This window comes from Pelophylax lessonae, assembly GCF_965119305.1.
Source record: "Pelophylax lessonae genome assembly, chromosome: 4".
Lineage (NCBI taxonomy): Eukaryota > Metazoa > Chordata > Amphibia > Anura > Ranidae > Pelophylax > Pelophylax lessonae.
This window is the reverse complement of record NC_138771.1, coordinates 567093163-567109494: the sequence shown is the minus strand read 5'-3', so window position 1 is coordinate 567109494 and position 16332 is coordinate 567093163. Positions and strand designations below refer to the sequence as shown.

At 45.8% G+C, this 16332-nt stretch overlaps 1 protein-coding gene across 1 annotated transcript in view; it reads right to left on the bottom strand.

Moving 5' to 3' along the window:
• The window catches only part of PIWIL2 (piwi like RNA-mediated gene silencing 2), a 727256-nt gene that overhangs the window by 338634 nt on the left and 372290 nt on the right, over positions 1-16332 (bottom strand). The window contains exon 12 of the mRNA XM_082255773.1: positions 3839-3979. Within this exon, the coding sequence (XP_082111899.1) occupies positions 3839-3979 (141 nt within the window). The remainder of the gene's footprint in view (positions 1-3838; positions 3980-16332) is intronic.

Sequence of the window (16332 nt, the reverse complement as noted above, 5' to 3'; positions counted from 1 at the left end):
AAAGTGGACGTCTACGGGTGTCGCCTGAGTGTCCAGAGAGAGCTGAGTTGAGCTGCGGGGATCCGGTGTGCCGAGAGCCTGCGGAGAGCGAGAGGGGTCTAGTCCCAGGAAAGTCTACACAGGTCGTGAGTACTGCGGATTGCCCCTGGGGGTCTGCCTGAAGTTAGAGGGGACCACTCCGGAATAGGTTCTGGGATCCAGTGACAGCTAGCTGTAAAGGGGGTACATAGTGAGTGGACCCTGAAGAGTTCAAGGTTAAAGGGTGCATCTGTAGTATGGCCCTGAAGTGTACAGTGCGTCAGTTAAAGCTACAGCCATACAGGATTCTACATCATACTACCTCAATCCTGGCAGGGCGGAGGAAAGTATTCAGTGACTGTTACAGTACAACAGTGCCAGAGGTTCTACACTTCTCAGTCCTGGATCTTCTGGAATACAAGTTGAGGATTCAGCACTTTTATTGTTCTACAGAGTGTTCTCAGAGTTACCGAGCGTTGGCTGGCGCCAGCTGGCGTCAAATAAGCGCCAACGGGCATTTTTCAGAAGCAAAGTCCCAAGTGTAATTTACCGGTTACACAGGAAGTGATGTCGCCTTGTAGGGATACACAGCCAAGTTTAGCACCAGGGCTACAGAAAGATGGATGCCCATACAAAACAATAGGAAGCTGCAGGGAAAATGGCTGCCTCAAACAAGTCTATGGGGAAAAAATCAATTGCCCACACCTAAATTGGTGGCGCCCACGGTGCACCAAAGGGCTGGGAACTGACACAAAGGCCTCAGGAACCACAACAGGGACCAGCAAGCCCAAGGTACCATGTCACCCCCACCCTCTCCGAGCGCCAGAACACTCCAGACACACAGCCCTCGGAGGGGGAGGGAAGGACAAAATGACCGGGCAGACCAGGAGCATCTCTTGGGAGACACAAATCCCATTATACCCAGGGGAGGGCCCACATCCCCCCAAGGCCAACAGGGGCAAGGGGCGCACAGTTACTCACTAAACCATGGACCGGGTGGGCTCCGCTCCGGGCAGACTGCCTCCCACCCGAAGTGGGGGTGCTGCCAGCCAAGGGGTACTCTACCACTCCGCTCGCAGGCTCCTCCCCCTCCGGACAAGGGGGCACCGTCGTAAAGTCCCAATAATCACCCATGTGTCCAAAATCTGCTACTCCGTGAATGTGCTTCAGTTCACCACCACCAAAAATAGTAGCCTCTCACCTCATTTTCTGACCTAAAAATCACCCCGGGTCAGATACAGCCAAGCCCCTCAGGGGTTAACGGATGACTGAAGAAATCACACTATGGACAATGGAGGGACATCCAGGACCAGGTTCCACTCATACACCAGAAAAATCCCAGGTATGGAAGAGAAAGGTACAAAGAATGTAATGCTCTCTGATGGATAGTATTCAAATAATTTTAATAACATAAGTACACTTGCAAAAACGGCACATAATAGTGCATGTACGGTGCAGTTCTGCAAGTGATCCGGATAGGATATGACGTCAAGCAAACCGGCTCCGTCCCCTAATTGCGTTACGTCGGCGTGTTCAGCGTGGACTTCTTTGGTAGGGACTATGTCACGGCTGACCCAGCGTGGAGCTAAGGCCTGCGCATGCTCGTTGGCCGGCTGGGGTGACCACTGGATCTATACATCCAGCCGGTTGCCCAGATCCGGCATAGTTGCTTGTAGCACTCACAGGAAAAATCTGGAGAAAAAGCTAGCTAAAAAAAATATCTAGGAAAAAACTTTTTTGCCAGGACCAGAGATCCCAGCAAGGAACTAGGTCCTTACTCCTGACTAGGCAGATTAAAACTGACATCCTATGCAGGAAGAGAAAGGGTATACCCCCAGAGACTGCCCATAGGCATAGCCAGAACTTTTTTTCTGCCTAGTGTCCTACTCCTGTAGGGGGCAATATAACCCTACTGATATGCATCAGAGACTGTCAGCCAATGAAGGATAGAGAAATTAAATTTAAAAAGAAAACAATCGCTAGAACCAGGGTTCCCAGCAAGTAACTAGGTTCTTACTCCTGACTAGGCAGAAAAAAACTGAGTGCAGAGAGTGGGTGTATACCCCCTGATACTCCCCATAGGCGTGGTTAAGCTTTTTCCTGCCTAGTGTTCTACTCCTGTAGGAGGCAGTATAACCCAATGGTTAAAAAGAATCAGGAGCTGTGTCCGTCAATGAACGAAAGAGAAATGGTACAGAACAATGTTTTTAAAGGTTTGGTGCCTCAGGCCAAGTGTGCTTGGGACTTTACGGGCTAATAACAAGAATTTTTGAAATATATATAACAATTTATTAAATACAAGGTATTTAGAAGACAAGAGTAAAATTATTACACACAGTTTTGGTGTTGTTGGGTTAAAGACCCATTGGTGAAGGTGAATAAGTTTAGAAAATTGGTGACAAGGTGACTTTTGAATATTGCACTCTGCTCTGTTCCATGCGTGGCAGCCAGCTTGGAGTGTGCAGAGGAGGAATATCCTGAAATCCAACGTGTTTCAGCTGGTTATATACAAGAATGCCCTTATCGAGGATTGTTCACCATATCTGTAATTGTAATAGATAGTTTCCAGTCAAACATATGCACTCAAGGGGACAGTTTCCCATTGTTGCATAGCTTAAAATGCATACTTTTTACGCGTGTGCCTGATCCAAAATGGATGACTTTCCTCTGACCCTCAAATCACATTGAGAACTGTGTGGATGTTGCTACTGGTGGTAATATATATAATAGGTATATTAGTACCATATTCCTAGTGCGGTTCCCTTTAAATCAAAAATCAAAATAAAAAATAAAAAATGATTTGTACTTACTAACTGCAGAGTATATTTGCAGCTATACTGGTTAAATCCAGGTATTTTCCAGTCATTTGGAGGTTTTAGTCGTGACTATCAAAACATAAGTTATGAAAATTATTCATTAAAAAAGTATATTTGTTTGTGAGGAGAGGTGTTGGTGGATCCTTCCAGTGCTGTTTGGAAGGGCTCCACATAATTGCTTAAACCAACTCACTGTTTGTGTATCCAAATGGTCATCAGGGACAATAGTCGAGAACCAGCGTGTCCAAGAGGTGTGCCTGTATCCCTCTCCAAGAGGGAAGTGGCACCTTGCTTAGTTCCCCGTTTTTTCATAGCGGTTCACGCATGCGCAAAGGAGCGCTGCGCAATGCCACGTAACACAGCCGTCCTACGGGTGTGTATCTGGTGCGCATGCACACCCGCAGGATGGCTGTGTTATGTGGCATCATGCAGCACTCCTTTGCGAACATTAAACCTCAAAACTTAAGCCAGCGGTTGAAAGCCAAAATGAGAATTTAGACTATCCAGTGAACCAGAAATCAGCAAAGTTAGAGGCAGAGGAACAGGATCACGAACCAGAAGGGACGTCAGTTGGGCAAAGTCTTTCACAAGAACACAGCAGAGAAACTCCAGATATGTTGACATGGCAAAGGTAAGAAAGGAATGAACAGGGCAGCTTAAATAGCATTAAGAGGCTTGCTGTAGGCGGGACGGACGAGCAAATAATGATAACCAGGTGAGCCACTGAGGAAACTTAGTGCTGAAAATTAACCGATAGCTGAGCAGCCTGAGCACAGAGAAGAAGAGAGCTGTTGTGAGAGGCCCGCCCTGACAAAAGGAAACAGTGCCCATCCACAAAACTTGCTTCACAGAAATACAAATTTTTTGGTAGGTAAAGCAGCATATCTCAGAAGTGTATTTAGCTGCTCACCTGGAGTTCGGAACATTTTTAACAGAATAGGATTCATCTTAAACATGTTTATACAGTGCATAAAACAATGGCAAAAAAATTAGGAAACCCCTACCTTATGTATATCAGTGTCTATTTCGAGACCCCATTTCTGTAGCTCATTTTGAGCTTCACTGCTTCTTTGAATTCTCTTTATCAGCTTCCCAAGGGAGATGTAGTGCTCTTTGGGGCTCAGATGGATTTGCTTGGTAACATCCTGAAGTAAAAAATAGAAAGGAGAAAAATAAGATTTTGTACTCACCAAAGAAATCCTTCTGGAGTCTATTGAAGGACACAAAGTCCTTCATCTTGGTCTTACAAGCAGTCTACAGCAGGATTAGAAATAAGAAATAAAACAGAGGGCGCACAGGACTAGTGCATTATCCTCAACAAAAATCTTTAATGGGGGGGCGTGGCTTGCCAGCACTGTGGATGGCTGCTTAAGCCTTCTGCTCCGCTTTATACCCGATCCAGAGCGGCTTCACAGCGAGTGAAACGGGACACAAAATACTCCCAACGCTTTCCTGAAGGGACAGAGAACTTCTGGGGAAGATGTGCAAAAAGAGAAAGCAGCTGAAAATGCCTCAAAAACTGACAAATTTCTTCCCCTCAGCTGAAACAAGTGATATCCAAGATAGCGCCTGGCAGCTCTTACAGGCACTCAGCCCAGCTCTCCTCACACACTAACGATGGCGGACCACAATGCCCAGGATCCCTCTAACAAACACCAGCGGCTCACAGTGAGTACTTACCGCCTTACTCACCTACAACACTGTCCCCTGCTAAATCAAAACCCAGGAGAGAGGAAAATACACCTGGACATCCCCACAGTATACCTTTTACCTTACCACAGCCTGACATCAAGCAGCCTTTAGCCATAGACAACTTTCCTGCCACAGACCAGCCTCTCTCAGAGCAGACTATGAAAAACATGCTGATTTCTCTTAGACACTGTACACTGACCTTTCATCAGCAGTGACATCTCTAGCTAATGTAGTACAACACCAAGATCAGAGACTGCATCATATAGAGAATAAAATGTCTAACCTCTTAACTGCTCAAATGAGATAATTGATGTATATACACAGAACACGTGGAGGAACTGCAATAGATTAATCTTAAACTAGCAGATCTTGAAGACCGTTCTCCCCGGAATAATATAAAATTCCAAAATATTACAGACTCTGTTCAGCAACATGAGCTAGTAAGATTCCTACAATCCCTGATGCGTGCATTGGTACCTGACATGACAGATGGAGATCTGGAAATCGACAGGGCTCACAGACTCCCTAAGCCCCCTTTTCTTCAAGCAGAAAAACCGTGAGATGTACTTGCTCGCATTTACTTCTATAATGCAAAGGAAAAGGTGATGCAAGCCGCCAAAACGCACCCAAAATTTTCCTGAACCCTTTGGGGGCATCACCCTATATACAGATCTCTCAAAAACTACTATGGAGAATCGTCGACAATTGGCTACAATAACGAAGGCACTACAGAACCATCACATACCATATACATGGGGTTTCCCAACTAAGCTCTTGATAACCTATCAGAGTAAGACGCATGCTGAGCGGACTCTCTCTGCTGGTCTTCAACTGCTTAGACAATGGCGCATTATCCCTAATGAAACCCCTAGTCCTTCTACACCTCCTTTTTCTCAAATGGAAGCAGACTGGTCCCTTCAAACCATCTAACACCCGCACTCACTTACGTTCATATCATACCACTGATCCGGGTTGATGCGGATTATATTCTTCATCGAGCCAAATTTCCTTTTCCACTGGCATTGACTTATAGTGTTATTGGAAGTAACCCACTAGTTAAAACACCAAGCAGTATTTCTGCACATTGAACCCTCATTGTTTACGGGTTCTCCTTTTTTAAACACATCCCTGTTCAACATCAGCCTCAAACCCCTTTTTCTAACATAAGCATTACTATATTGCTTTTTTCTGGATAAAGATAGGCCCCCGCAGGCACAATAGTATGCACTTCTCTGAATACCTACTTTTGAAAGGTGACTCCTCCCCCCCCCCCCCCCCCACACACCTGGTACCTTTTAATTTGACACAGTGCAAATTTCTAGCCAACCTGAACATTCCGATGAAATTGACTTCTCTTAACCACTTAAGCCCCGGAGGATTTGGCTGCTAAAGGACCAGGGGTTTTTTTGCGATTTTTTACTGCGTGAATTTAACGGACAATTGCGCGGTCGTGCGACGCTGTACCTAAACGAATTTGACGTCCTTTTTTTCCCACAAACAGAGCTTTCTTTTGGTGGTATTTGATCACCTGTGCGATTTTTTGATCACGCGCTATAAACAAAAAAAGAGCGTAAATTTTGCAAAAATAACAATATTTTTCACATTTTTTTATATGAAATTCCCCAAAAAAAAAAGTAAAAATCAAAATTTTTTAACATTTTTCGGCCAATTTGTTTTATGCTACCTATGTTTGGTAAAAAAAATCGCAAAAAGCGTATTTTGATTGGTTTGCGCAAAAGTTATCGCGTTTACTAACAAAGAGAAAGATTTTTGTCATTTTTGGTGTTTTTTTTTTTAACGCGTAATGGCGGCGATCTGCGATTTTTTTTTCGGTACTGCGACATTGCGGCGGACAGATCGGACCCTTGACTGACATTTTTGACACTTTTGGGGTTACCAGTGACATTACTGCAGTAATCAGTGCTATACATATGCACTGTTACTGCAAAAATGACACTGGCAGGGAAGGGGTTAACTTTATTGGACAGGGAGGGGTTAAGTGTGTCCTAGGGGCGTGCTTTCTACTGTGTAGGGACATTCCTATTGGTGTAAAAGCAAAGATCAACCGTTCTACATAGTAGAACGGTCAGATCTTTACTTTTACACAGGGAGAACTGACAGGCAGCTTGTTTACACAAGCTGCTCTGTCTTTCTCCCTTCACAGGAGCGATCGCAGTGTGACTGGCGGACATCGAGTCCGCCGGTCACACGCACTGACTTGCCTGTGAACGAGCCGCGGCGGGCGCGCGCCTCGGCGGGCGCGCGCCCGCCCGCGATAGGCTCGCAAGTCAGTGACAGGCGAGTGACGTACCGATACGTCACTCTGCCTGGCCGGGGCTGACCGCCGCAGTATATAGTCGTGCGGCGGTCGGCAACCGGTTAATGTCAAAGGACTGAATAGTCCACATAAGCGAGCTTATCTACAAAGGGAAATGTCCAAACAAAATGCGGACGTTGTCTTCACACAGGAGACACACTTTGCATCCTCCAATGTCCCGACTTTCAAATTAAAGGGCTTTGACACTATATACCTTGCCTCAGGACCGAAAAAGAAGAATTGCGTAATGATTGCACTTCACAACTCTCTTCAATGCCAGCTTCATAAGACATATGAAGATAAATTTGACCGATATTTAATACTTCAATGTACCATCGCCCAATCCAACTACACTCTGGTCAATGTGTATGGCCCCAATTCCAGACAAATTTGCTTCTTTAAACTACTTTTTAAGAAAATCAAAAACCTCAAACGAGGAAATCTCATTATTGGCGGAGACCTCAACATAGTAGGTGACCCCCTTCCGGATACCTCCACTAAGCAACACCGACCAGCCCTGAATCCCCTGCTTCGTGATGTGGATATTTATGACGTTTGGAGAGCACAACATAGTACAGAGCGTGATTACACCTTATTCTCCCACCCACACCTATCCTATTCACGGATTGACTCTTTCCTAGTGGACAGATGGACTCTACAAAATGAATTGAACGCACTGCCTGAAACGAACAAATATACACTTTGGTCAACCTATAAAGCTTACATTAGAGGTGTCTTCATAAAGTTATACAAGAGAAGGAAACGCCGGAGGACCCAGCAGATTGATGAGGTCCAATCCCAAATAACTCAAATGGAAACACTAAACAAATCCTCTCCATCCGAATCATTTACTTCCAAACTTTTAGAACTTTAGGCAACATTTACGCACACTTCTACATAAATAAGCAAATTTTTATGCCCTAAATAATAGAGCTGGGTTACTCTTGGCTAAACAAGTTAAGGCCCAACGTATAAAAGACAAGATCATATCCCTACGTCATCCGAATACTAAGCGACTTTTAACGAATCCACAAGAAATCGCCAACGCATTTAGCGATTTTTACGCCACTCTATATAACCTCAAAAATTATCCCCATACACCTCAACCGACTGAGGAGCAAATTTAAAATTTTTTGGCCCCTATACACTTACCATCTATTACCAAGACCCAGCTAGAATTTCTCTCCAAACCATTCACAAATGAGGAAATACTTTTTGCGATTAGAGAACTCCCCCTTCACAAATCCCCTGGAGAGGATGGATTTACCAACGCTTTTGGAATTTCAAACGGGACGAGACAGGGATGCCCCCTATTCCCAATGATATTTGCCCTCCTAATGGAACCCTTGGGCTCAAAAATCAGATCAGACCCCCGAATATCGGGCATTTCCTTTAATGGTGTTGATCATAGAATTAGTCTGTATGCGGACTATGTGATTTTAATGGTAACTAATCCAACCAAGTCCCTACAGGACATTCTTTTTCACTTTAGTGAGGTGTCTTATTATAAATTAAATATCTCCAAGTCATTAATCCTACCCGTACATATCTCTTCCCAACTATCAGCCCAACTGAGTGCGACTATCCCTTACACATGGAAAAGCAAGTCAATTCCATATCTGGGAATTCAGATCTCTCCAAACATAGAATAACTAGTAAGCTTAAACTACCAGGCTTTCTCCAAAAAGCTGCCTTCTCTCTTGAAATCACTTCACTGCATAGGCCTCTCCACACTCGGGCGTATCGCCACTGTCAAAATGATAGTTCTGCCCAAGCTCCTGTACCTATTTCATACTACCATTATACCCATTCCCGCCTCTCAACTTCAAAACAGAAACGAATGAACAAATTTCTGTGCAATTCTAAACCACCTAGGTGTGCAGGTACATATTATTCAGACCTAACAGACATGGCGGAGCAGGACTACCCCTTATTAGCAACTACTATTATGCCTCAATATTAGACCAACTATACTTCTGGTGGCATCCCCACCCGGAGAAGATCTGATCTACTATGGAAGCTTCGTACTCACTACTTACCTTGAACAAAGACCTGCTATTATTGGTAGCAGCGAAATACTCTCCAATCCAAAAAAATACTCTCCCCACATTTACTGCTTCTCTTTTAGCCTGGAAAAAACTAACAACCATTTACCCCCCTAGCTCACCCACTAGATCGCTTCAAATACCATTAAGAGTCCTATCTGTATGTATCCCTGATTTGGACCTCTCTAACTGGCACTCTGTTGGTATCTCCAAACTGAGTGATGTAATACTTAATAAAAAATTGAAAACGTTCGCAGGCCTCCACGAAGGGTTTAAACTACCAAGTTCGGAAACCTCTACATATACAAGAGTCTCTCATTTCCTATCTACTTCCAAATGACCAACCTCAGTGACTGTTCCTGCACCAATTTTTCAATACGATTTCTCCTTGCCCTGCACAAAAAAAGGGATCTCCTTGATCTATCACTTCCGAAACGACACCCGACCTTGTTCTCAAATAGTCACTCTAAACAAATGGAGCAAGGAATTAAATTGACTACGAGCATTTAAGGAAACCTTTAGAGCTTTGCACTGTACTAATCACTGGGAATCATATCAGAAAACAATACACAGTTGGTACCTAACACCCTATCGATTATCAAAAATGTTCCCAAGCCATCCAAATACATGTTGGAGAAACTGTGGAAGCGTGGGCACCATTGCCCACATCCTCTGGTTCTGTAAATCCTTGAGTTCCTTTTGGAACCAAGTTTTTGCCCTAATTTCCTCTATTACTGGATTGCATTCTTCCCCAAATCCTACTTTAGCCATACTTCATATAGGCATAGATAAGTTCCCACCTTTATCTAGAACTATAATAATTCACTTATTACACACGGCTAAACTTACTAATACTAGGTTGTGGAAAACCTGTGACTCTCCCTCCATTTCAAATACTATTGCCACTCTAAACCTCCAATGTAAAATGGAAAGGATAGTGGCCAGAAATAATCTACAACTGGAAAAATTCAAAGTTTTATGGTCAGTCTGGTTAAGTCATCCTAAATGCACTGTTCGCTGATATTACACTAATGACTAGGGATGGCCTTGCGGTTCGCCAGACGGTCGGTTTGCGGCGAACTTTGCTCGTTCGCAGCCCGATTTTGCGAACATATGGCGTTGTTCGCGGCGGCCATATTAGTTTACATTGGGGAGAACTTTAACCCATGACACAGCCATCAGGTGGAACGGGAGAGCCAATTGAAACATTTCAGCACATGGACATACCCCCTACTTTACTTGACCTGACCTGACTTGGCGGCCATTTCACATTCTGCTTTTTGTCAGTATAGGGAGAGGTTGGCTGTGCGCACCAGGGACAGATCGTCAGGGACACAAATCACTCTGTTAAGGTCCACAAAAGTCATTTTAAGGGCTGGTATTTGGTAAAGGTGTAATATTCTTTGGTGTGCAGTGCACTATATAGGGGTGTAATACACTTATAATATACTTTCTAATATAGAAAGCATATTATAGTGGATTTGTATTGTGCACTGTGCAGCATTGTGACTGGTGTGTTGAGCGTTTCTGCAGCAATACTACAAACAGTGACAAAAGCACTTTTAAAAAAGTATTATACCTGGTGTGATAGACCAGTGGCCCCCCAATACCACATGTATGTACGTGTATTTGTGTCCTGCGACAATATTCATGCATCATGGTGGCTACCCCCCATCAAGGGAGGATGTATGCTGTGGGATCGGGTGTATGTTAAGGGATATCCCTCTAGCCTTACCAGGCATTTGTGAATACAGGTACTTGTTATGTGTATGAGTATTTTACTCTTTACAAGTATGCTCTATTGGCCCATCAATTGAGGTGTCTTATACCAACTTGTGTTGATTTTTAACGCCGGGTTGCGTGTTTACCTATACAACCACCCAAGTGACAAATCTGATCCTTCATATATCCTTCCTGTCGGGTATTTGTTATACCTTTTACTTGTACCATCACTGCCTACTGAGCTCTACAGAATATTGATCCATTAACTCCGAGAGGAAGCATAAGGCGAAACATGTCGAGCAATATGGTTCAACGATACTGTATGATCTACTGCTAACACACATTGTTCAATCCCCCCGTGATGACAGTACCGTTCCCCGTCACCTGTGGCCATGATCGTCCCGATGTGAAGTATCAATACTACTGGCATATTATTGTGACTGTATTAATGTGTATTATTACCACCAATGTAAATTATTTCCCTACTAATCTTGTATCTCATATTCCCCTCATATGGGATATGACTGTTGTATGCTTTTTTTTTCCTCATTTTTTGATGTTTTTAAATGCATTGTAAAATAAAGTATGTGATTTTATGATACCCAGTGTCTGCAAAGTCCATGTTTTCTTTTTTCGCGATTACCTCAAAGGACGCACCAGACTTGGTTGAGTGGCTCACTCAGCCTTCTTCTTCTGCACCCTCCTCATCCTATCTGTACTCTGCTGAGTGCACCCCCAAAGACACCACCACCATATACCCTCCGCTTGAGTCACTGGAATTATTTTTCGATCCATCACAAGAAATTTGCGATGTGCAGCCATTGTTGGCATCGGATCAGGAAGAGGAGGTAGCAACAGCCACCACTCAGCAGTCTGACGACAGTATTCAAGCAACACAGGGAAAGCCGCTCAAGTGAGGCACAGATATCCAGGTGCTGGTCGGATCCGCCGTCCAGTGATCAAACTTCCAAAGAGAAAAAGTGACCGCACTCAGAGATGAATGAACTTGAAGTGTTTATTCCCATTCATAAAAGACAACGGTGCATCGAACAGACATGGACACGGTTGACATGTTTCACGACTCTGTAGGTCGCTTACTCATAACCCCAGTCTGACGACAGTACCCACATCAGCCCAAGGAGGTTGGTCCCCGCTGTTGCTGCCTACTCCGAGATCTCGAATGTTAGTGGTGGGGAAGGGGACGTGGATGATCAAGTGTCTATGGACGTCACATGGGTGGCCACAAGAGAGGAAGAGGGGAGTTCAGAGGGAGGGATGGACCAGCAGATAGGGAGGAGAAGAAGGCGGAACTTGCATTGCACAGGAGGGACAAAGCAGACTGCAAACATATCAGGAGCGAGCCATCAACCATCTACAGTCACATCTGGCGCTCCCAGGACGCCGGCACATGGCTCCGCAGTGTGGGCTTTTTTTAATGTGTCCACTGCTGACAACAGTGTTGCCATCTGCAGCCTTTGCAGTCAACGCATAAGTCGCGGTAAGCCCAACACTCACCTAGGGACGACCGCTTTAAGAAGGCACCTGAACTCCCATCACCGAGCCCAGTGGGAGCAACGCCATCAGAACCCATACAAAGCCACACTCCAGGCTCTCACCGTCCAGCCTCTTCTTCTCCTCTCTCCTCACAATTGTCCTCCACTCCACCTTCCATCATGCGGTCCTCGCGTTGTTCTGGAAAAAGGCAGGCTTCCGTGGCCCAATTGTTGGAGCGTAAAAAAAATGATGGCGCCGGATAACCCTGTTGCCCAACGTTTGACTACTGGCTTGTCGGAACTGATAGCCCACCAACTACTGCCATATCAACTGGTGGACTCGGAGGCCATTCAGAAATTTGTGGCCATTGGAACACCACAATGGAAGGTCCCAGGCAGGAAATATTTCTCGCAGAAGGGCATTCCAGAGCTGTATGGCCATGTTCAGCGGCAAGTGAATGCATCTCTGGCACACAGTGTCGGTGCCAAGATACATCTGACCACAGACACATGGTCTAGCAAACGGGCAGGGAAGGTATATAACTTTTACTGCCCACTGAGTGAACCTTCTGACAGCCGTCAAGCATATAAACCCGTGGCACCCGTGTAGATTTGGTTTTACCGCCACGGATTGCATGCAGGCCTGCCTCTTCTTCTCCTCCTCTTACTCCATCCTCCCTCTCCTCCTCGGCTGAGTACTCCTTTTCCGCTGCTACCGTCTCTTCCGCTGCGCCGCCCAAGATACCCAGAACCTATTCCACATGCCAGGTGAGACGTTACCATGCTGTGCTGCGTCTGTTGTGCCTGGAAGCCAAGAGCCACACTGGTCCTGCACTCCTTTCAGCTTTGCGTTCACAGGCAGATCAGTGGCTGACACCGCTCAATTTGACAGTTGGTAAAGTGGTTTGCTACAACAGTGCCAATCTGCTGAGCGCGCTGAAACGGCAAAGTTACACACGTGCCATGCATGGCACACATCCTGAACTTAGTTGTGCAGCGATTCGTTGCCAGGACGTTTTGAGGTAGGCCAGGAAAATCTCGGGCCATTTCAGAAGATCTTACACAGCCATGGCTCGCCTTGCTGACATTCAGCAGCGACACAACCTGCCCGTCAGGCGTCTTATTTGTGACTTCCCGACGCGATGGAACTCAACGTTGCATATGCTTGATAGGCTGCTCCAGCAGAAACGTGCAGTTAACGACTACCTGTATTAACTCTGCGGCAGGACAGGTTCTGGGGAGCTTGGGTTTTTTTCACCTCGCCAGTGGCCGCTCATGAGTGACACATGCAGACTTTTGCAGCCATATGATGAGATCACCAAACTGGTCAGTCTCGGCCAGGGCGCCATCAGTGACATCGTACCTTAGGCCTTCTTTCTGGAGCGTGCATTGCGGCGTGTCATTGATCAAGCCGTCGAGGAGCAGGAAGACGCAATGTTGGATGAATTCCAAGGGGGTGCTACTCCATCTGAGACAAGTCAACAACAGGAGTCTGAAGAGGAGTCAGAGGAGGATGGTGCCGGGGCAGATGAGGAGCAAGAAGAGCATGCTTTAAACCTGTCTGGGATCCCTGGTGTTGTCTGTGGATGGGGGGAGGAGAACGAGGATGAGATTATCCTGGATGACGAGCTGGAGCCAAGCCACTACACCGCGTCCAGTTTAGTGCGAATGGGGGCCTTCATGCTCCAGTGTTTTAAGGGGGACCCCATATAAAAAGCATAAAGGGCAAGGACCAGTACTGGGTGGCAATGTACTTAGACCCCCGATACAAACAAAAAATGGCGGAAATGTTACCACCATCACAGAGGGCAGTCAGAATGCAGCACCAGGCATTGCTGCGAGAAATGCTGCATTCTGCTTTTGCGAGCGCTGGCAGAGGAATTTCCACTCACAGAGAAACAGTTGCAGGTAGCAATCCAACAGCGCCAGCAAGAAGAGGGCAGTTTGAAGATGTGTTGGTCACTTCAGATATGAGATCCTTCTTTCAGCCGACCCATCGACAGCTATATCCCGGATCCAGCATCAGGGAACGCCTAGACCGTCGGGTGTCCGACTACATTGGGTTAACGGCCGATGTGGAGGCTCTGAGGAGTGATGAACCCCTGGACTACTGGGTGGGCAGGCTTGACCTCTGGCCAGAGCTTGCACAATTTGCAATGGAACTGTTGGCTTGCCCATCCCCCCCCCCCCCCATCCAGTGTCCTGTCCGAAAGGACGTTCAGCGCAGCAAGGGGGATCGTGACTGATAAGCGCACTTGCCTAGCTCATGACAGTGTTGAATACCTCACATTTATAAAAATGAATGAGGCATGGATCTCTGAGGAATTCAACACATGTGACCAGTAGACCATGTTTCATTTAACCACTTTACTACCAGTCACGTAACCTCTACGTGATCAGACTTTGCGGGGTTATACCGGGATGATGCCTCTAGCTAGAGGCATCATCCCGGTACCGTTGTTTGAAGCCGACGGTCGGCTTTCCGTCGGTAACGATCGATGCGGCTCGGGAGCCGTTTGATCGTTACCCGGGGGGGCGGGAGGGGACGTCCCCCCCCTCCCGCCGCCTTCCGCGGCTTTGCTCGGGGCTACCGTCCCACCGGGAGCCCCGAGCACCCAGCCGGCACGTCCGCCGGCTGGATGGAGTCCCGATGAATGCCGGAAACGGCATCGATCGGGTCTCCGATGACGTAACCCGGAGGCGGCGTCCATGACGTCACGTCCGGGTTACTGTGCTGCAAAAGGCGGCAGATTTGAAAAACGGCTGTATGCAAAAATGCCGTTTTCGGCGTTTTGCATACAGGGAAGTGTAGTGGAGGGGTCTAGGGTCTTTTAGACCCTAGATCCCTCCATAAAGAGTACCTGTCACGACATATTGCTGTCACCAGGGATGTTTACATTGCTTGTGACAGCAATAAAAGTGATCAGATTTTTTTTTTTTAAAAAAACCTGTAATAAAGTTTAAAAAAAAAGAAAAAATAAATAGGAAAACAAAAAAAAAAAAAAATTTAGCCGTCCCCGTCACCGTTAGCTCGCGCACAAAAAAAAACGTATACGCAAGTCGAGCCGCAAATGAAATCGCTGTTCAAACCACACATGTGAGGTATCGCCGCGATCGCCAGAGCGTGGGCAATAATTAAAAAAAAAGAGCTACACTCTAACTCTAAACTGGTAACCGTTAAATAAATTTAAAGCGTCGCAGATTGAGATCTCTATTGACCGTAGTTTGTCGCCATCCCACGGGGGGGCGCAATTTTAAACCGTAACATGTTTGGTATCTATTTACTCGGCGTGACATCTTTCACAATATACAAAAAAAATGGGCTAACTTTACTGTTTAGTATTTTTTAAATGCAGTGAAATGTGATTTTTCAAATTTTTTCCAAAAAAATGGCGTTTTAAAGACCGCTGCGCAAATACCGCGTGACAAAAAATTTTGCAATGACCGACATTTTATTCTCCAGAGTCTTTGCTAAAAAAATATATATAATGTTTGGGGGTTCTAAGTAGTTTTCTAGGAAAAAATACTGGTTTTAACTTGTGAACAAAAAGTGTCCGAAATAGGGCTGGGGCTAAAGTGGTTAAATTCCTCATGACAGGCCACAAATATCCACCAGACCACCATCCACCCACAACAATTCATGGTCCTTGTCTTGGTAAATACAGCGGTATAAAAGGCATTTCATGTCCATTGAATGCCTAATTTTTGGGGCCGACACTTACTTATAAGATTGCAGTTTTTTAGCATATAAAAAAATATCACCATCGCTCTCCTTACCTGGAGGGTGAGAAAGTTTGCTTTTAGCACCTGTTCTTGGGTCTATCAGCCCCTCTCATTCCCTTGTGTGATGCGGGCGCAAACGCCCAGGTGCCATTTTGGGATTCCTGGGTCGCCACATCATACTTGCTTTTACCCCCTCGTCCTGGTAAATCTCTGAAAGCTGGGGGGGCTGCAAAGTATCAACGGTCGGCTGGTAAGTTGGTAGACTGGTCAGCTGGTAGACTAATAGGCTGGTAGGTAGACTGAGGAGGCCGTGGAGTGTCTGCACTTCTAAAGCTGAGTAAGGAGGAGACTGTAAGATGTCAGCGGTGTCCGTAGTCAGCAACAGCCCAGCATAAGTGCAGTTTGAGATCTAAAGTCTGGATCTGATTGAATGGACTGCACACTGTCAGTAAACAGCTGGATTCCTAAATAACTGGGTAACTGAATAGCTGGAAAAACAATGAAGT